Source organism: Lichenostomus cassidix, chromosome 4 (genome assembly GCF_008360975.1).
Source record: "Lichenostomus cassidix isolate B80296 chromosome 4, HeHo_3.0, whole genome shotgun sequence".
In the NCBI taxonomy this organism is placed as follows: Eukaryota; Metazoa; Chordata; class Aves; order Passeriformes; family Meliphagidae; genus Lichenostomus; species Lichenostomus cassidix.
Genome location: NC_139484.1, coordinates 40201296 through 40223694, shown reverse-complemented (window position 1 = coordinate 40223694; position 22399 = coordinate 40201296). Strand labels below are relative to the sequence as shown.

At 39.2% G+C, this 22399-nt stretch overlaps 1 protein-coding gene across 7 annotated transcripts; it reads right to left on the bottom strand.

The window, feature by feature from the left end:
• Positions 1 to 519: 519 nt before the first annotated feature.
• Positions 520 to 22172, bottom strand: FAM149A (family with sequence similarity 149 member A). 7 transcript variants are annotated; one of them, XM_085058790.1, is made up of 14 exons: positions 21835 to 22171; positions 12110 to 12220; positions 10992 to 11124; positions 9321 to 9463; positions 8741 to 8866; positions 8407 to 8583; positions 6443 to 6633; positions 4950 to 5104; positions 3705 to 3808; positions 3289 to 3507; positions 2874 to 2994; positions 2062 to 2202; positions 1613 to 1694; positions 520 to 812 (listed from the first exon to the last, which is right to left on the bottom strand). In XM_085058790.1, the coding sequence occupies exons 1-14, from the start codon at positions 22074 to 22076 to the stop codon at positions 739 to 741; spliced, it is 2019 nt and encodes a 672-aa protein (XP_084914916.1). In that variant the 5' UTR covers positions 22077 to 22171; the 3' UTR covers positions 520 to 738. The 7 variants fall into 7 exon arrangements, with proteins under 7 accessions (XP_084914916.1, XP_084914917.1, XP_084914918.1 ...); XM_085058791.1 differs by having other exon boundaries at positions 2074 to 2202; positions 21835 to 22170; XM_085058792.1 differs by lacking the exon at positions 21835 to 22171 and adding an exon at positions 21453 to 21661.
• Between the last annotated feature and the right edge of the window lie 227 nt (positions 22173 to 22399).

Sequence of the window (22399 nt, the reverse complement as noted above, 5' to 3'; positions counted from 1 at the left end):
AGAAAGTGAGAATGGTCTTACAGACTTGTCTGCATGCTGGTTCAATTGCTCAGCATCTATAAACGTGTTTGGCTTGGCATGGAAAACATTACTTGCTGTAAACAAGTTTATCTCAGCAGTTCCCATAGTTACTGATGATTAGAACAGCGTAAGTAAAAGCAATGAATGGATTTCTAAAGAATTAAAGAAAGACGAAAAAGTAGGTACAGATACATTTGTAAGAGATCAACTGCAATAAGCAGACAGACTGAAAAATAAAAAAATTGTTAAAGCAGCAGTTAAAGAGGAAGTACTGCAAACTTCTGTTAAAAAGTATAAATTTCATGTATGACTGATATTTAGATAGACTAGAGCATCTTTAACTTTGATGAAACAAAAAAGTGGGACCAGAACTTTATATTCTAAACGTATCTTATTTTCTTCTATAGGTAGAATAACAGTTCCCTAGGAAAGGCAGAAAAAGGAGGAATGCCTGAGAAGAAAGTGCAGCCGCAGTCTCTTGACACTGCAAACAGAGCATGGACACCTCAACCATTTATTTCATTTTGCTCTAATTTTTAATCTAACCTCTGATCAAATAATTTTAAAAGAAGGTAATGCAGGCATCCTGAGGATTGCAAGGCTCAGCAGACACCAGCATAATGCACACCTTCTTTGTTACACAAGATACTAGGTGGCAAATTTAGTGCTTCAGTCTTTCATTCAGTGCAGAGGGTTTCTGTTTCTTCCAAAAACAGGTTAAGAAGCAATCTGAAATCTCTTCCTTGAGGCTGGAGGATTTCTCTGAAGGGAGCTGGAGTAATTCTGTGGACCTGGAAAATATAAAACGCTGATAAGTGTTGGCATTTCTGAAAGACACTCCAAGATTATGTATGAGTTACTTCCACTACTGTGCTAAGATGAATGTTTGCGAACCTGCCCTTATTCTTACATCACCTTTTATATAATTATGTCAATGATATAATTATTTAAATTCAAGGAACTTCCAAACAAGTAAAGGTTACATACAAGGACTCAAATACGTCAGGAATTCGCTAATCAGATTTACTGTAAAAATGGAACAAAGCCACACAGGGTTGTTCTCCTTTTGGTGTTGTAAATTCGAGACAGAGTTGCAAATCAATTTTTTTTTATGAGAGTTTTATATTTTTTGTTAAAAATTCACATTTTCAAATCTACTTTCTCTTCACACAGAAAGTTTATTAATTTTGTAACTAAACTAAAATTGATCATGAGCAGTTCACAAGCATGAAACTGTATTACTACTCTAGCAGCTTCAAAAATATCTAGCCTGCACACCACATACTCTTGTTAGAGTTGTAAATATGTCAAAACACTAAAAATTTAAAAAAAAAAAGGAGATGAGATCCTTTTCCTCCCATGTTGTAACAACAAAAAGAAGCCTTATAGGATTCCTACCCATAAGAGTTAGGACTATCTCAGAACAAGTGAGAAGAAACTTCAAAACCAAATGCAAAAGAATCTGCCAAAAAACCCATTCTTCTTTTATGTTGAGATGGCTCTCCCTGAGCACTGCACTTTTTGACTGTATGATGAGTTTTAATAGGTTTTATTGGCCTTTTACCTTCCAAGTGATTCTCACTTTGCCCACCTGTTATCAAAAATCCTTGAGCCGTCCTTCTGTGGTTAGCAAAATCCATGGGAGTCAGTGATTTCTTCTGAGGTGTATCTCTCTGTAAAAAGGAAAAATATACCCTTAGCTAGTGTTATACACTTATCTACTGGAATGATTTGATAGTGTTTTTTACGATCTAGTCCAGCAGACCAAATCCTACCAAAGTGCAAGGCTCCAACCAGCACAAAACTGCACAGTTCTAGCACACAGACACCCTCAAAGGAACATTTGGATGCATTACACCTGAAAATAATACTTCCTCATACAATAGTCCCACACCCTCCTCAAGACTCTTAACATCCTCCTCTCTAAAGGTAGCAGGAATCCCTGTACATCAGAAGTCAGAGACCCACAAATGAGACCTACTGTAGACCAATAGCAGGCATGAATAAAAAAACTCTTCCCCTTTCCATGTCTCCACTTACATTGTAACATACCCTGAAAGTATGAGTTGTGTTGGGTCTTGAAAATTGATCAACAGTAAGAATTTTTTCTCTGAGTGGCCGTTGTTCCGTCCTGACAGCCACTGCACTTGACACTCTGCTGTGAGCACATCGTCCTTGATGCTGAGAGAATTAGAAACAGCATTAAGAGAATGCAACAAGTGAAGTTAAAATATTTTTCTTCTGTTGACATACAAAAGTACACAAGGAGAAAAGGAAAGTATGCTTTCAATAACCAAAAGCACCAATTAAGGGGTTCTCATGTTTTTCAAATGGATGTGAGACTGTTTCTATGTTGGCATGTTGACATAACATGCCAATTTACTTTCATTTTGGTGATTTATTACTTCCCCAACCTTCAAACATAGGTTAATATGAGATCTGGTTTTTTCAGCTGGTATCCCTTTCTACTTCAGACAGCATAGTTTTCTAATTCTTACAATCTAGCATTAGTGAAAAAAACACTGGAAAAAGCTATTTAAATCGAGAAGCATAGATGTGTAAGGTTATTATCTTGTTGGTTCATTCTTTTAATTTTTTTTATTCTTTAAACCTGACTCTTCTGTTGTCAGAGAAGTCTTTCCACTGTGATCTGTTTGTGACCTGAGGTTTTAAACAGCCTTCTCTTGCATTGTAATTGTACCCCAATGTAATAGACACTAGCATGTTAAAACTATGTATTTAATACAAACCAACACAAGCCATAAAATTATTCATTTCAATCAGTGACAGAGAGCAGTTTCTTTCTAAATAGTTTGAAGTTCTTCACCACAAGGAAAATGAACACAACTTACAGAGCTCTGTTGTATTCGAGGTCCTAAAAGATGTTGTTCAACAGCCTCAGAGTTTATTGGTGGTAACTTGTTCCAGGTTGCAGGTGCACGAGCAGAAAGTAAACGATCCCAGCTGGCAATCCTACAGAATTTTGAGCGTTCCTCTTTTAGGAGAATTCACATAACAGACTTTTTCATTGAAGTAACATGAAATTATAAAGCTCAGCTACAGAAAATAACAGCACCTAATACAACAATAAAAAAATAAAACAAATGTCTTTCCCCAAAAACCATAGCTCTGCTTGCTTTCTTCTTCCCTCTTAGTTCTACAATTAATAATAAATTGTGGGTTAGTTCTCAAGTATTTTATAAAATCCTTCTGTTGTCAAATTTCAGCAAAGTTCTGAGCAAAGAAAAGAATAAAATAAAAACTCACAATTTTGTCCCTTTACAGATTTCATTATTGCGCATGTTAGGAACTTCCAAGCAGAGTTGATCAGAGGTGAGAGAAGGTAACCTTGGTAGTCTCCTAGAAGATGCCAGCGGTGCTGGAGATGATGAGAGAACACCGCTATCAGAAATTCTTCCCAACCTAGTATGTGCTGAATTTGGAGCTCTGGAGGCAATGCTATGCTGTTTCTCTTCTTGCTCATTCCTACAGAAAGAAATTAGGATCAAGAAAAACAGGGACTTAACAGCATATCATTTCAACGTCTGCAAATCACTATCACATCAGCGATACACGCAAACAAGACCACCGCTTTTTTACTGCCATTTTCTAATCACAAAACATTTTTTGCATAATGTGAATTATGTCACATTTTGAAAATGTCAATATTAACCAACACCTACTGTATTTTTTCTGCTGTGGCAACATGCCTCTGTTGGAGTGGTTTTGCTTGAATTGTCATCACACCATTCAAATCACTACAGAAGTTGCTAGAGAAACGGTGAACCTATTAAAAGCAACAACTGTGTTAACATTTACTTTTTTAGAAGGAAGATGTCAAAAAGCACATAGTTAAGAGATACTTTACTTATTTTTTACAATAGTTTGTTTTAAGAGGGTTTAGTAGAATTTTCAGGAGTAGATAGGGCAACTACCCTTTTTTCTTTTGGTTATCTTGAACAGATTTTTATAAATACAACTTGGGTAATTTAGTTAGTGAATCGCAACTCAATGTACAATATAAGTTTCAGTTGAAGCCAGAGTTTGATTCATCAAACTTTTCATTTTCCCTCAGCACAGCATGACTTATCCAAACATTTTACTTCTGGCTGCTGGGACCAAGCCAGAACAAAGCACACCGATGAGGAGAACCAAGACTGCTGTGCTTTTTCTCATTCATTATGTCACTGTTGAGCAAGCATGGAAAAAGAGCAAGTGGAAGAGAATGAAGTCTCTCGAACTCTAAATAGAGAGAGACAGGAGGAAAAAAAACAAACAGAAGCAGTAGCTGGAAAAGAAAACAAATGAGCAAAACATAAATCAGGAGACAGAAGAAGGAGGCAGCAAACAGGACAAAACAGGACATTTTATCAATATAAGCATGAGCTTCTACAAAGACAGGTAAGGCCTACGGCCAACGTGCTGGTGGATGTAGTGAAGAATCCCCTTTCACAAGAGGCAAAGGAAAAGAAAAGCAATGAGAGAGTCTGAAAGTAGCAGGGCTGTGAGTAAAGCACTTCAAGCACTTCAAGCACTTCAAGCAACTTCACATCCAAGCAGTGCAGGGAACAGCCCAGTTTGTCTTCCTTATTCTATCATAAAGAAATTACTCGACCACAATAAAAGCAAAATTAATTTTTAAGGACAGAATAGAATTTAACAAGACTTTGCACATCAGTGGCAGCAATACCTTAGTGATAAACTGTACTTTTAAAGACCACCAAAGAAAAACAAGTGACAATAAACAAAAAATGAACATTTAATTAAACCTCATTTTAAATTAGATGACTTTGAGTATACCTAATTAGTATAAGGAAAAAAAAAGGAGGAATAAAAGGAAAAGAGCATTTTCAAGTTTCAACCAAGACGATCCAAGGTTTGAAGAAAAAATGAACACCATTTGATAGAAAGGTTTGTTTTATTTTTACCTGTGATGAAACAGAATGAGCCCCAAAAGATACACTTCGTGCTTCAGAGCCTCTGGAAACAGGAATGCTCCCAGCATCTGTTGTAGCATGAATGACTGGCAAATGCGGCAGTTTTGCTGTAACAGTTTTCAGTTTTTCTATCTGTTTGTCACACTCTGCACAACAGCAAAAAGAGTAGAGGGAATAAGAAGTATTTTCCATGTTTACTAGCCATCATTTGTTGGGGTTCAAACAATATTACACTACATAATAAGATTTTCATATAGCCTTAAGTTTCCATGATATTTAAAAATCTGACATAAATCACTTTTTTTTTAAAGCATTTCCATTTGTCTATGCTTTCTCTGACACTGACATACAAGCTTGCCTACACAAGTAGATTTGGAGGGGGGTGTTCACAAATACACTGCTAAGACTTTTGAAATGCTATACAAAGACCCCCACAGATTTTTCTTTTTAAGTAGTAAAAAAAATTAAAAATATATATTAAATAAAAAAGTCTATTGACACTTTCCTTGTCTAACAGCAGCTATACACTGTTTCATTTTGGGTATATGCTACCATCTTATTTCTATCATAAACCCAAATTCTTTTTCTTCCTAGTTGAAATACTAGCTATTTGTCATAAGCTTATGACTTTCAAAGAGATAAAAGAGCAAAGCTATCATAACATTGCTAAGCTATAATACTGAAAGCTAAACAATCTACCTGTGGTTTTAAAAGAACATTTACATTTCAGTAACACCTGAAATTCTTATATTTGAGGTTGAGTGTACCTTACATTTGAAGTAACTTCCAAAACCCAGCCTCAGGTATTCTTCTGTTACTTTTGTCCTTTTAAAATACATTAAAAGAATTGAAATGTCCCTCGGCTTCCAAAGACAACACATGCACGCTAAATAAATTTTCACTTCTAGGTAATTTTCCTAGCTTTTCCCTTTTGCTCGCTACAGTCTGTCAGAATATGAAAGCATAAAATAAAATTACATCCATCACCTTTTCTTCATCCTATAGTAAGCTCATGAACTCCTGCACATCAGCAAGACTGCCTATCTCACTTAATAATCTGCCTAAGGGTTCTTTTTATTAATAAAGATAAAACAATGAGGGCTAGGAGACTTTGATTCCTAGGTTCCTGATTCAGACCACATTGCCAGTGATCCCCTGCTAACAGTACCAATTTGCACCTTCAAGCCAGTGATTAATACCATTTTTTTTAAAACATGCTCCCTTGCAATGAAACTATTTCAGTCAGTATTCTTTTTACACCTTGCATACAAAATTCCCTGAAAATCAGAAAGAAAGTTTTATTTTAGGTGCATGCGTGTGCCATACATTCCTGTGGCAAGGCATTACATATGTTACAGTTCTATAGCACTGATTATCTTAATTAAAGCTTGGAAAATGTGCTTAGTTTAAGGGGATAGGGGAGGATGATTTCTCTGAATCAGATCCAACAAATAACCAAATTTTCAAATGAAAATATCAAATACCTGGGATACTAGTTTCCCAATTTTTTTTAATCAGTTCCTCCAATATTCCAATGACATTGCTCCAGATATGATCAAATACTTCAGAAGCCACAGCATCTTTGATACAGGCTTTGGGAGAAACAGGGGGAATGCCACGCTTACACCTCTTCTCAGAAAGACGCATTTTCTTTTGTTCCCAACTTTCATCCTCACTAATAAAGGAAACAAATTCAAAAATATTCCCATGACTTTTCCCCCCTTCTTCAGTACAGAAACACACATATGGAAGAAAAGGCAGTCAGCTGGAGATCACCACAAAATTCAAACTCAAATTCACCTAAGGGACAAGAACCTATCAAATACAAGTCAAGTTTTCTCTTTCTTTTGTTTGCAGTTGAAAAATTTAAAAAAATCCCATCAGGGCATTGTAACAGAAAGATCTTCAGGTCGAGGAAAAAGTTTTATAAGTGGCACATAACCATTTGAGACTAAATCCTATGCTTTCTACAATAACACAGGTGACAACATCTGTCTTATTTGTGAAGAGCACTGTCACACACAAAATTTCTTTCCTAGCTCACCCTGTGTACCTGCACACTGTAATTTTCCACCACTGTGTAAAATCTGTAATTTTCCACCACTGGTCAAAGATGAAACAACTTTAAAGGATTTCTGCAGCCTGATAAGAATAGTAGAGCCCATAGCCTTACACATACCTCCTTCTTTTCACATACAGTGAGGACAGATATGTTTTTTAATTTTTTTTCCCTCACTATCTATGGAAGCATGTTTTACCAACATTTCCTAATTTGGTCTTCTAATATAACCTCTCAGAAAGAAGGTTTTAACCTTTTGCTTTTTTTAATGCTATCCTATTCTTTTTCTAAGGAATGTTTTTGTGGGTTTTTTCATCACGAAGATGATTCCAAATTCATACTAGTTTCTACTACCTCCCTTTCTCTTAACTGTAAAATGAGATGTGGCTGAGTAGTCTAACTCACAAAACAACCAAGCTGTTCGCCTGTCACACTTTTTAACACCTAATGTTTTCGTTATGGAGAACAAGGTATTTCAGAACTGAAGGAAACAAGAAGCATATGAAAGAGACACAAAAGAGAAACAAACATTCAGACAAGTCTGCCTCCCAAATTAAGTTTGCTCACTTAGTAAAATATAGAGAGAAGATGACTGAGAGTATTCTTAAACCTAAACACTTCTTAAAAAAGCAGCAACCCTGGTCCTCTCTTTCAAAAAGAAGACTGAAAGGGTCTCAGTCTGGTTCCTCAAGTTTTCAGAACAACCAAGTCTTTGTTCTGAGTGTGCATATGGCCTTAGCACAAAGAGCTGTGCTTCATGCCCAACTAGTCCTACCAAAGTTTTCCCCTCGTAGTGACCTTTCAGAAAACAGCACATTATGATCTTTCATGCACCCAGTATCCTAGCTGCTGGAACATTCAACTGGCTCACAGGAAACCAAGGCTGCACTGTCAAGAAGATGACTGCATTACTTGTTGCTCACAAGAGTGCTCTAAATGCAGGCTGCAATCTGTAGCTCTCTTCACAAAGCTGTTACACACTACACTGAAAGAATTTAAGATTCATTAGGGCAATGACAGCACAAACAGTGTAATGACACTAAACAACCTCAAAGCTACTCAAGGCACTCACATAGGGAGAAGGGATGCCTTCATTCCCCCCATCTCAAAATTAAGTATTCATTTTATTGAATCTCCATGCATCAAACACCTCAAAACAACTAGTGGTTAAGACACATTTCTCGGACTTGGGAGATGAGAGTTTTAAACCACTAGAAAGATAACATATCTAATCTTCCACATGCCAGTGGGTGTTCTGACCACTGTGCTACGAAACACAGGGACAGAATGAACTGTATGTTACAGAAGAGAAACAGTTTATGAACCCTGACTCAGTTCACTGGTAATTTTTCATTACATTCTTCAAAAATACATATATCTGTTATTTACAGTTCCTTGTTGTCAAAAGCAAGATATTCCTCTATTTTTCCATCCTCATCATAAATTTCTTCTTCCAGGAAGGAATATATGGCTGAGTCGGAAGCAGTAATCCCAGTGGAACTTGAATTCAGTGATTTATGTATTGGAGATGTTGTTGGGATCAGTTTAGAACCTGAGATGCAGAGCCTGAGAAAAATATAAACAAAATGAGAATTAAGCATTCAAAGAAAGGGAAAAGTGCATATAGAATTATACTGGCTTGTTTCAGTAATACAAAAGTAATATTTGTATATGTTTCTGAAGGGGAAAGACCAAAAAGAAAACTTTAAAAAAATTAACATACTCTTTCGTATTACCAGTACATTCATGGAGGCCAGGCACACACTCAGTATCTACGTGGGCATCACTTCTGCCCTGAAAATGCTGAAAGCCTTCATCCTTTGGCACTAGGAGCTGCTTTCCTAGAACCCTGAATCAAAAGGAGAGAATAAGCAGTACCTCAGATGGAAACCTAAGCCACATACAAATATCCAGAATACAAACACCTGCAAACAGTAGGCAATGCAAAAACACACCTTACATCTATTTTAAAAAGCCACTCATAGAGGGTCCAGAGCCTTGTGTATTACCTTAACATCACCTAGTATTTAAGTCATTAAAGTTAAGATGATTTACACAAAATGAGATTCTACTTTATGAATACTTTATTTTGCCTGCAATCACTTTATTAAGCAAAATAAAGGCCATCACTTGCTCAAGCACCAGTGCCCAGATTTACTGAGCAACTACAGAACAGCTCAAGTCCCAGAGATACAGACTTGAATGCACAAGTATTGCTGATGCCCAAACCATAAGAGGGTATCCCAGAAATTCAAATTAGAATGATAACTGATTAAAACTAGTACTTGCAAGAATTTCCTTACCTTAGATGAGGAAATTGTTCAACCCAATCTGCACATTCTGCCTGCAGGTTCTCTGTTTGGGAGGTCACTTTTCCTTCAAACAGCATTTCATCAATCTCCCAAAATAACTGATGCACTCTCTGTGTGTTGGCTTTATCAAAGTCCTACATATTATAAAGTTAATAGCTGTTAGCAAATACGAATGTATACTAAAATTTCCATGATATTTAAAGAACATAACAACTTGAATCCATTTGGCTGAGAGAGTCAGAATGCAAGTTCAGACTATATACTTTGGACATACAATTTATATACCACAATGCAAAAAAAAAACCCCAAAAACCACAAACAAAAAATAATCCCACATAGCTGGCCTGAGCAAATTGATTAAGCAAAAAAGGAACTACAGACTACATTTCTATGACATTAACATATAACAGACAGCTGCCTAGGATTAGCCCACAGGAAAAAAAACCAAAACAGTTATAAGATGTCTGGACTCTCAGCTTGCTCCCTGTGCCCTTGTGAAGCATGCACACTGCACCTCTGGGACCCAGGGCACCCAAGCTCCCTGCTCTTTCAAGCAGTGCTCTTCCTTCTTCCTTTCTGAGTACAACAGCTAAGATGGGGAAGAGAGGGCACCTTAGGCCTGCGTGACCTAGTCTGGTGCTTAGGAAACAGCTGTCAGTGTGAGAAAAGCCCTTTCATACTTCTTCACTGAACCTAAAACTTGGTGCAACTAGAGACAGGTGAACACAGAGGCAAATGAAAATGCCTGAGAAGTGCCAGATTTTATCCAGTGATGTGGAAACCAGCACCTGGCTGAGGGCTCCTCAGCTGGGGCACTCTTCATAATGACATTTCCCACTTACATCAGATACCTTGATCCCTAAAAAAGCTGGGAATACTCAAAGCCCAAATCACACCAGTTCACTTGCAGCTGAATGCCTCAAAGCACTTCAGGCTACAGAAGGGATCACACTGAAATGGAACGAGAAAATAATTCTCACACAGGCTATTGTATAATCCAGGGTCAGGCATTCTCCTGAAGGACTGTCAGTGACAGATGGGGTCACTACCCTAAAGGTTAGAACATTATGCAAAAGGATGGGCAGAACTACTACCACGAGTCACGGAAGACTTTCTAAAATGAAAGTGGCAGCAGCTGCAATGCTTTTGGATTTATTCAACCCTGCCAGCCTGCACCAGGTATGCCTTAGAGGTCAGCCTTTGTAACAGGTACAACCTCTCTCTGCATCATCTACAAAAGAGAACTGAGTCGACATAAGAGCTAAATATTTACCAAGACTGAGAAATTTATACACATGTTCATGAACGTACTTTGTAACTGAAAACACTGAGAATAATTCAGTTTAGACATTGGCTGCACTGTACAGTGTTTGAAAACACATATTTTATCTTTCTCTTGGGCTCAGAAAACTAAGCCTACTTTCTTCAGTAAAATAGGTTTGATTTCCCCAAATTTCATCATTAATCATCTTATTCCATTTTCCTTTGTTACACATTAGTTGCACCAATACCAACTTGCAACCAAAACTATTTCTTAAATAGTCAATTAATACTCTTAATCATTAGGCTATTATGGAGGAGGTGCTGCATGACCAGTATCAGTAAAAACTACCCTTTTCTACAGTATTTACAGAAAGTGTAATATCAGTTTCTGTGACATACATCATCCCTCCAGGAGTAAACTGAACTTCTTTCAGTAGACAAACTAGTCGTATAGCTTTTTATTCCAGACCAAGAATTATTCAACTCTGTGGGTGTTGTGCAACCACTAGATGAAAGAGATGAAAGTGTTTCACTGAAAAGACAAAAAATGAAAATGAAGAACACAATTATTTTCTGTATAAACATTTTTTAAATAAAGAAACCAATCAAGTAAATGGACTGCAATATATAATCCTGTTGAGGAGAATAGGTGTAAGCATGTATTTTTAAGTAGAGTGGTATGAATATATGCTCCTATTAGTACCGTTTACAGCCTTAAAGGCAATTCCTTCTAAACTATTATGCTTTTGCATGTGTATAAACCACTGCAACTGTATGGGCATTCTAAAATATGCCCACGTACATGTGTATGTATTTGAATACATATATATATATACATACACATGTCCCTATGTTTCCAGCTCTAACAATTATTTTGGTTTCTCCATTTCAGCTAGTGATCCCATGAAAAACACATTAAAGATAACCTTTAACTCTTTAACACTAGAAGCTATCACAAGAAAACTTTTGGAAAACTAAGCACGAGATCTCTACAAATGTTTCAAATAGCTTTGAGTTATATGTCTCCATGCAGTGATTTTTATGCTACTAAATCTGGTGCACTTGAAAATTTGAGCTGGCAACTCCAGCCCTCAAAGTTCTAGCTGGTCTCTGCCAGCTACCACCCACCCTGGAATCCAGGGAAAGCAACAGCAATTGGATGTGCAGGCCAGGCAAATCCTAAACAATGTTATCTGACATGAAACTTCTTGAAAGTCAACTAACATGCAACGTTAGTGAGCATGATTTCAATTTAATCTGAAGTCCGAGTTTCCTTCCAGACCTAATCAGTGCCCTCTACTACGGTCTAAAAATACTCAAATCCATATCACAGACCAGGAGTAAAGTTCAAACCCTTTAAACAGTGGGTTAGGTCAATTTGTATCCTGCATTGTATTGTGCAATAGTTATTATCCGTGAGAATGACTAGAAGCATGATTAGAGAAAATTAATTCCAATCTTGAAATATCAAAGTAAAAGTGAGTTAATTAAGTACTATTTCAAAAGTACATGCATACCAAGTATAATTGTCAATGGCTTCTTGCACATTTCTTGCAAAAACTGATGGAAGAGACACTCCACTTTTTCCAGAGAGACACCGTTTTGGAGAACCTATGGACAGTCCCTTCCTATAAACACAGAAACACAACATTCCATAATTTTATCTAAAGTTAATTCCTATCTCCACTGTGGGGGTGGGGGGAAGAGGGAAGGAGGAGGAGAGGAAGACAACTACTCTGTTAAATATTTCAATTTTTCGATCCTATCCATCAAGACAAACATTTACTTGAAACAAACCACCTTGTTGTAAAATAGCTTTTATTTACCTTATTTTCAAAGGTTTTTTTTTTTTTTAAGTAGTTTTAGTTTGAGACTTGTTTTACTCCACTGGGATTCTCCTCGGATTTTTGCAGTTCAAACGTTGCACAAAGCACACACAAATGCAGCAGCAGCTCACTATTGCAACAACAGAGCAAAGGCACAAACCAGTAATTGCCCATACAGAAGTTTATTTACATCTGTGATTCTGTTCAATCATTAACAATAGAGTCCATTTTCTCAGATGTCTCTCCACATAAAAAGAAGCTACAGATATGCTGTAAATCTGTAGTGGTCTTTACTAAAACTACTTTAGCAAAACTTTTAACGAAGGAATGTTTTTTTCTTTGTTGGGGGGTGGAGCTTTTTGTTGGGTTTCTTTTTTTGTTTGGTTTTTTAGATGGAAACTGTTTACATATTACACTTACCCATTAAGTTGGGTGATTATTATGCTAAACGCACCTCTTCAGATCATACACGGATGTGTGAAAGTGTTTCTCGGAAACACTTTCACAACAGATTGCTTCACCTATTTTCATGCCATAAAATCCTCAGGTCATAAACATGAACAGTAGCATGATTGCATCAAAATACATTTGTGAATGTATTTGTTTCTTATGAAACAGCTCACAGTTCAAGAATTTTCTTCATTTCTTTAGACACGAACATTGTTCTGCCTTCTTTCTATCCTTTCTGATATTTATCTTGCCATTACACATATTAAAAAAGACACATATGTCAAAATCTAACAGCCCACTCAAATGGACTATATTACACATCCCACTCCTAGGTCTTGGTTAAGAAGACATCAATAACCTACCACAGGTTTGAACTTCTCATCAGGGAAGACCTTAAATTTCAAATTCTTGGAGACTGGTACAAAAGCAGTGGAAAGCATTTCCATGTGTTTGCTCTAAATATGTTATCTCTTCCCTAGGCATCTGCTTTTGGCCAGTAAGCACCAGGAGGCTCTAAATATTCATGCAGTCCATTCCCATGACTAAAGGCTCTATGAATATTCAGGCAGTCCAGTCCCATGACTGAGTCTCATTTTGTCCGAACACCAAGATCTATCTCCCAGAAATTAAGAGTGAGCTCACAGCCCATCTTCTGCATGGAATGCTGTTTCCTGCTGTTCCTGTACATTTCTCTCTGTCTTCATTTGCCATGTTATTGCTTGGGCAGCCTAATAAGGTTTTTCTATTTTTTTTTCATAGCTGATCCTTGTTCTTAGTATTTTTCCACAGCTTAATACCACCACCGAGATTTCACACTTCACTGCTCATGTCTTTACCTACTCAAACTGCCCAGGTCAGATTCCCGTGAAACACCACTGGAGGAGGAAACCATTTACTGTTACCTGCTGCTGACTAGTATCCAATCTAAACCTCTCCTGGCACAACTTGAGGCTGTGTCCTCTTGTCTTGATGTGCGATGGAGCAAAACAGTGTTTCTGCCACATCGTTCCACTGCATGTTGCTGCACTACGACTCCTCGGATCACAGGCTATTAGATGCACCAGGAAATTATTGCAATAAAACAAATCGAAAGGAAAAACCCCTCCCAGCACATCTATAGCATCACTTCCCCTGCGCTGGCAAGCGAACGCCAGGAGCTGGAGCAGCTCCCGGCTGCTTACCAAAAGCTCCGCAGCTACGGGCATCAAACGGGGACAAAAATACCGCTGTCCGCCTACCCCGCGGCACAGCTCCTGCCCCGGAGGGACGGCAGTCGGGCCGCCGACATGTCCCCTCCGCGGGCTGCCGCTCCCGGCCCCGCCGCAGGCACACTGCCCCCGGGACGAGCAGCCCTCGGGACGAGCAGCCCCCGGCCCCGCAGCAGCCCCCGGTCCCGGCGCCACACTCACCCCAGGACGAGCAGCCCCCGGCCGCAGCCGCCCCTCGGGCCGGCACCCCTCGCCCTGCGCATGGAGCGCGCCGGGAGCCGCGGGCGCCCCTCGCACCGCCCCGGCGGGGCAGAGCGGTGAGCGCCGGCCGGCCCGCCCGCTGTCAGCTCTGCTAGATTTACACCAGCTCCAGTAATCCAACAGATCCTCTCATCTCTAGCTCCAGTACATAAACACTCTGGCGTCTACATGTTTTTGCGGAAAGCCTCTCCTAAAGGAGGAAGCAAATTCGCTCATAAACAAAAGGAAAATAAAAGAAAAAAGAGGCAACGTTAAATATTCTGAAAATTAGGACTGAGACAGCATGGCATATAAAGACTCGCCTTATAGGAAAACAAAGTGCAGCATTTAAATTACATTTAAAGTTTCATAACCAAAGTATTACTCACTAAGAAAGGGGTATAAAAAATGACGATGCCTTTGTTCTTTCATAATAAAAGGTTGAGGTTTCTTTTATCAAATGTTTGGTAGGAAAAGTTCCACATTCTTCAAAGCCCCATTCTTCTGTGTCAGTTAATCATTATGAAACTTCATGTAATTACAACTTGCCTTGTCCTTAGCAATCATTCTTCTATAGGAGCAGGTTTGTCTGCGCTCTCAGACACACACACACGAAAATAGAGTCCTTTGTCAAGCAAAACTTATCCAAGCAGATGAAATCTAGGATAGCAAGCTGTGTTGTGGTTAAGAACACACAATTTTAACCTTCCACCTTCTCCTACATTTCCACAGTGAAAAGACTGAGACTGAAAGTTAAATTTTGTGCAACCCTTTTGGAAGGCTTGTTTGTCATTGCAGTAATAAGATTCAGCCACTGGTCACCCCCCACACCCTACCACCACAAAAACCCACAATATCATTTGCATTTTTCTAAACCAAGCCCTTTCTTCCTCCTTTCCAACCAACACAATGATAATTACATGGATCAATGTTTGTGAAGGCGTATATTATTAGTACTAATACTACTTCCATCACTCTAATTTGGAACTGGAGAGAAATTCAAAGGACATGCCAAAAGGCATTCAACCAGAGGAGTTTAGAAAAGTCAATTAACAATGAAAAATGCTAACTTTATTATCTCTCATACATGCTTTGAGGCCTCTTTAACAGATGGTTCAAAGTCTATTTTGTAGCCACAGCCCCTGATAGAAAATACTTATGCATTGTTCCATTGCCAACAATGTATAATATCCTAATCTCTAATAAAGCTTCTGCCTTGTTGACTGAAATAATTCATTTTCTTAGATTTCCCATCTTTACATGTTCTTTACTATTTTGGAAGCATGATTTGTAACAAACACTAACATACTAACCACATCATACTCTCACATCTACCATTTACAGCTGGGGCTGTTAAGTCTGGAGAAAAGGAGGCTCAGTGGGTCCTTATTACTGTCTACAACTCCCTGAAAGGAGTTTGTAGCCAAGCGTGAGTTGGTGTCTCCTCCCAGATATGGGAGCATCCCAAGTGACAGGATGAGCAGAAATAACCTCAAGTTGTGACAGAGGAGGTTTAGATTGCATATTAAGAAAAATTTCTTCACTGAAAGGATGGCCAAGCATTGCAATAGGCTGCCCAGGAAAGTGGTGGAATCGCCATCCCTGGAAGTGCAGATGTGGCACTTGGGGACTGGTTTAATGGTGAAGATATTGGTGCTGGGTGAATGGTTGGAGTTAATGATTTAGAAGTCTTTTCCAAACTTAATGATTCTATGTTTATTCATTTCACTCATGTTCTCATTTGTTCATGTTCTCACTGCTCATTCTATCCCACACCTGGCTTATGAAACCAAGGGGTAAGTATTATTTGTATGCCAGATTTCTATAAATTTTTGATATGAGTGAGAATATTAAAAAAATCAAACTATAAGCTCTCTCTAGCATAAATGTATACATCTATGGGGGAAATGAGATTTTGAAATCACATCAACCTTTCTTACACTGGTCTGGGACAATTACCATGGAAGTCTATTTCTTATTCTTTGAAGTGATATAGTGAACAGAAGCTCTAGCTCCACAAATCCAGCCTGCTCAAATATTCTTCTGTAAAGGCTTACTCTCAACCCAGTGCCCACCTGTCATGGAAGTGAATAGACCACTCCTAATCACTATCTTGCTCACTGAGCAAAACACACAGATTTTGTTACAAGCAATACTGAAAAGCTGTCACTGCACAAAATGGTCCTTCCACATGTTCACCACTTAATGCTGCTCCACCTTTGGATCAAGGAAGAAACAGACATGACATGACTACTTTCTGCATCAATGATGTACAACATTCCAGGCATGTAATGCAGTATTGTAGTTGAATATTTATACCACAGAAAATACTAAATTCTTAAGAAACACACACATCCTTTTCCCTCCAGGTTGGGTAGTCACCTGTCCAACTTGGTTGCAGTCAGTCATGGTAAGCTCTCCCTATATTGCTTGACAAAACACATTTTTTCAAGACTCAGAGGATCTTTAGGAATTTAAGAACACTTTCACTCTTCTAACAAGTTCAGTGACCACAAACTGCCCAGTATAACAGGCAGGGAACATTATTGGCAGATCCTAGAGGAGGTCAAACTATCTGAAGACTCTGCTGTAACAACTGTGCTCAGGGCTGAGCATTTTTACATGTGGTTAATACAGCAACACCAAATTCTTCCTTCAGCAGCCTGAACCTTTTATAAGACATATCCAGTGACTTTTACAGCTCTTGAAAGCAGTCCATTTGGATCAGCATTTAATCACTTACTGCAGCAATACAAAGAAAATAAAGGTAGATGACAAAAATGCCTGTCCCTGCTTACATTCCCTATGCCTCAGCTTTCTCAACATCAAGATGATGGTGGCGTATCTTGAAAAGGCATCCCTGGAATAATTTAGCTGAGGCAACTCCAGTAGATGCATAGTAAATGAAGCAGAATCAGGAGAAATTTAATAGAACTTTCATCTAGCCTTCTGCAGAAAATTATTTTAAGGCAGCTATAATATGTTTGGCTTGTTTGCTTGGAAATGACATGGCTCAATAAGGAGAAGGGAAAAGAAAACCTGCCTTGAAAGGTAATATAGCAAATGTTGACCTTCTTAGATTCTAGCAACACATCATCTTTATCATTACTGAACATGCCAGAGGCTTGACAGCTAGCAAAAATGTGCTCCAAAAATGATAGCATGTCTTCATTGGTAAGTGTCACTCCTGACTCAGAGATTATTTTCATTTTGCTCTCATCTCTATTAATGAGCACTGCCAGAAGTGTTTCAGTGCTTTCAGTCATCTGGTTGTTCGTCAATGAAGTACTGACTATATCTGAAACATGAACATACAAATATTTATCAGAGTTTTTCCACTGATAGTGTTTAATTGTACTACATGATTGGCCCTTTCCTTTTACAAAAATGTCACTTACTGTCTTTGAAGCTATGTATGGGCTTCTGATGCTCTGATGATTAAACTACCTTGGAAGCATTCATACAGTTGAACTCAGTGAGTTTTTCAGGTGACTGTCTTTTTGATCTGACCAAATTACCATCATTTGCCACAATGCCAATATTCTTCCTTTATTGCTAAAATTCTATTCCTAAATAAACAAAAAAAACCCTGCCTTGGTTCAAAAAGTGTATAGCATCAGAATACATTGTGTCTAAGCTCCAGAGAGAAGGTAGTACTGAAAGACTTCACCATGGAATGTACACACAACACAGCATCTTAGGTGACTATTTGTTGTACACACATTTAAAAGCAATGCTTACTATTAGGCATTTTCATATTGAATCCTGAAACAGATTTAAGACTTTTTACAACCATGATCTGTGTTGAGTTCTGTTCCTGTCATTATAAAGCAAAGTGAGAGCAAACTGTTCCAATTTTAAAGACAGACTTATTTATATATAGTAATTTTACTCTTCTGCAAATTTTAAAGGCTTTAAAATTTTGAAAGGCATTCAAGATGGCATGAGCTTGCAAAGTATTATATACATAATTTTAAATCTATTGGTAATTTTGATTCACTGTAAAATGTAACTGCAAGTATAATTCTTGGTTATAGGAAATATAAGCAATTTCTGAGTGCAACATACTATAGAAGTAAATCTGATTTTTTAATATAAATTATGAATCAACATTAAGAAAAATTCTATCATCTTAATTAACTGCAATAATAAAGAATGCTAATTAGTGTCTTAGAGAAGGTGTTTTATTTCTTTGGATCTGATAGGAGGCATTTACTGCTGCAGGATCAAGTGTCTGAACAGACAGGGAGGGAGTGACACCCTAACAAAACACTTGGAAGTGATCCACAAGACTTTCTCTGTATATTCTTTTTATGTAAATTTGGAAATCCAGTAAACATTTTTTTAAAAACTCTGTTCTTTCAACAGCATAACGTCATAGAGATTGGAACACGTTTTTTCCCCTTCTGCTCCTTAAGCTCTGAAGAAAATTGGACATATAATGAATCATTGAGAACAGGTGCAGAACTTTATCCTCTCCGAACACTGTATTTATAACAACAAAACCCAAAAATAATCTGAAATGCTGTGTGGCAACAGTTCTACAGTACAGAGGAAGTAATGCAAGTGTGGGGAGACCTTAGTCTGCATATGTTCAGGTATACTAAATACTTTTCTCCTTCCTGTGGAACCACAAACACCCCTGGCTTGAGATGTCAAGACGTCTCTTCATATTGCTAAAAGCTTCTGTAGCCTAACAGATTTGAGGACCTGAAAGTTTTCCTCTGTCTTTGCTATAGCGTGACTTCCATGGTGTTGTGCTGGAATAAAGGCACTACTGAAAAACGAAGTAACCACCCTTTATTTATCCCACAACCACAGCCCCTTTCCTAAAAAGAAGAGTGAGAATGAGAAATAAAATGCAAGAAAAAAAACCAAGCATTTGCATAATACCATTGCTTACCACCCTAGTGTGTGGAATATCCCTTTGGCCAGCTCAGGTCAGCTGTCCTGGCCATGCTCCCTCAGAGCTTCTTGTGCACTTCCTGGCTGGCAGAGCCTGGGACACTGAAAAGTCCTTGACTTGGGGTAAGCACTGCTTAGCAACAACCAAACATCAGGGTGTTATCAACATCATTCTCATAGTGAATCCAAAACACAGCATCTAGTCAGGAGATGGAAGTCATCAGAGTAAGGATGTAAAAACTATCACACACAAACTTGTGAATATTATGAACATATGTTTTCAAGTGAAGGAGTCAAAACAGCCCAGAAATCTCCACTCCTGTTTTCCATATGCATAAGTACACGTTCACACCACTTCTAAACTCTTCCAAAAAGATTGTAGCAAAAGTGAGAAAAGACTAATTCAATCACAAGTTTAATATTTTGTGAAACAAGAAATCTCTAATTCCTTTAGCATTTGACAAAACTGACAGGAATGGTCTCGCCACTGAAAAGACCACAAATTTTCACCAAACAACTGCAGCAATTTAGCCCTATACACTATTAGGACCAGTTGTTGGTAGTTGTGGAGCTCAGAAAATTTAGAGTATCTGGAAAAGATAGAAAGAAATCAGTGCCAGATTTTCACTGTTTTGGACTCTTTGAGTATATTCATCGCTATCAACTTGTCAGCACCTAAGAAAAAATACTAAATATAAAAGGGATCCTTTCCTTTGTTAATTAACTACTCCTAGTTAGATTGCTATCATTGAAAACACACTGACCATTGATGTCTTCTAAAACATTTGAAACAGCAGTAAAACTTGTCCTGAAGGAACTTTATTTAGGTAAGCAAAAGCTTCCTGTCTGTAACTATCAATATTCATATTCTGTAACTCACAAATTCTAATCTCAACTCTAAGCAAAGAATACTAAAGTTTTCAATATTTAATTAAGATGCTTCTTCTAAAAGCTTAAGTGAAACCATCTAATTAAAAAAATGCTAATGTGGAGGTATAGACTTTCCTTGCCAAAGTGATGTATCTTATTCCTTCTGCTTCTTTCTGGTTTTGTTTTGGTTTTTTGAAGACAGACAATACCTTATCAGAATAACCTTGACTACTATGAATAAAATATTTGAAATGACACCATGCATACAAAAGTATAAGTTAGTAGGCAATTACGTGATATCAATTGGTAACAGACAGAAGTGATTCAAGAGCAAGTCAAAATAAGTATTTTGCTGGACACAACTGGTTTTAATGTAATAGAGTTTACTCTTCATCCCTATACAATCAGTTTGTTTTAGGAATCCACATTCCATCCTCTAATTTTATGAATGATAAAAGTCATCAGCATTTGAACTGGAATGCTAGCTCATACAGCATTTTTCTTGGCTTTATTCTTCATACTGAAAAACAAAGAAGCAACTAGGGGGAAATTAGAGGCACATAACACTGATTTGTTCTGGTACTGTTTATATAAAGCACCAAACATCTTGTAAACAGAACTCTGTAAATACACATTAAACCTCCCTATTCACAAGAGGTGACTGTTTTGCACAAATGCAGTAAAAGTTTAAGCTTGAAAGAGCTTACAATATATTCTGAAACAAAACGCTCTAGATTGGAGTAGGGGGAAATAAAGAAAGCACATCAGGGAGGATTTGTGCTCCAACTTTAAATATTATGCTATGTGAAAACCAAACTTAAAGCAGAGGGTCTAAAATCCAACTGCAAATTAAACAGCAAAGTAAAAAGATTTCAGTCTAATGAGTTAAAAACTTTCAAAAATGCATTAATTCCTATCAACACCTAACAAAACATTATTGTTCTTCTGATTGTCAGTAATAAAGATTAGCATAGTTTAGTACTAGAGAAGGAGCAGTTATAATGTTCATACATGCAATAGCTTCCCCTTTTCTGTAATAGTATGAAAAAATCCAGTACAGTAATACAACTGTTGCTCACTTTTAGAAGCTCTTCTGCTTTAAATATGCTAAGAAACCACTTCACTATCCCTTTGCTGTAGCAAAATATCACCAATGGATTCTACAGCACACATATTTAATAGGCTTCTATCTGCAGCAAAAGCTAAAAATTTCAAGGCAAGGCTTGATAATTAAACAGAGAAGCATCCAAACCAAGTTTCACACTTGTTATTGACACTAGAATTTCACAAGGCAGGGACTGAAATGTCTGCTTTGATGCGCAGCAGCAGCTCCGGGACAGAACTCGATACAACTCACCCACCTACATGTGGTACCTTTAGGATCCCGACTCAAGCTCACCATCCCCTGCGCTCCCTCTGTACCTCGGCTTCTCTCCCTGCGCATCCCGAGCTGGGCACGGGGTAGTTTTCCTCCGCCCGCTCTGTCTCCCGTTCCCTTCCAGGCGGCACCCCGAGCGCTCTCCAGCTCTCCGCTCCTTTCCCCAGCGCTAGCCATCCCTCCAGCTCGTGAAGGTGCGCTTCCCTACCGCCGGCATACGCTCGGGGAAAGGAAAGCCCTGCGCCAGGAGATGTTCGGTGCCTCTCAGGACACTCGGAGGTATAAATCGCCAGGTGTGGGGAAGCCGCAGGAGTGAGGGGCTCACACCTCCCCCGTACCCCCAGGTGTAGGGAGCGCTCACTCACTCGGGGCTCCGTGGGATGCCGGCCGCCTCCTCGCCCTCGGCCGCCTCCTCCTCCCCGATGTCGGGCAGGGTGATGAGCAGCCCCTTGGCCGCCGCCCGCCCCCCGGGCTCCTTTTCCGCCTCGCCGGGAGCCGGGCGCGGGGTGCGGCCGCCCCTGCCCGAGGCGGGTCGGGGGCTGGGGGCCGGCGGGGTGCGGCGCAGCCTGGAGAGGATTGCGCCAGCCCCCAGGGCCGCTACCTTCATGGCAGGGCGGGAGCCCCTTCCTGGCGCCGCGAACCCTGTCGAGGGGCCGGCGGCCTCAGGCGGGTGCTGCCCGCTGCCTGCGGCCCGGCAGGCGTTGCTAAGCGAAACAAACCGCGCCGGGCACGCACCGCCCTGGGCGGGGAGCACCGCGCCGGCGGAAGGCCCCAGAGCAGCCCCGGCAGGGCTGCGCACCTTGGGGAGCCGGGCAGCAACCTGCTGCAGCCTGCGAGCCGGGGAAATAAACAGTGGGATTCCCCCCCAGTTGGAATCCCACCTTGTATTATGGGGCAAGAAACAAAGCCCACCTGCCAGGGCAGCGGGGC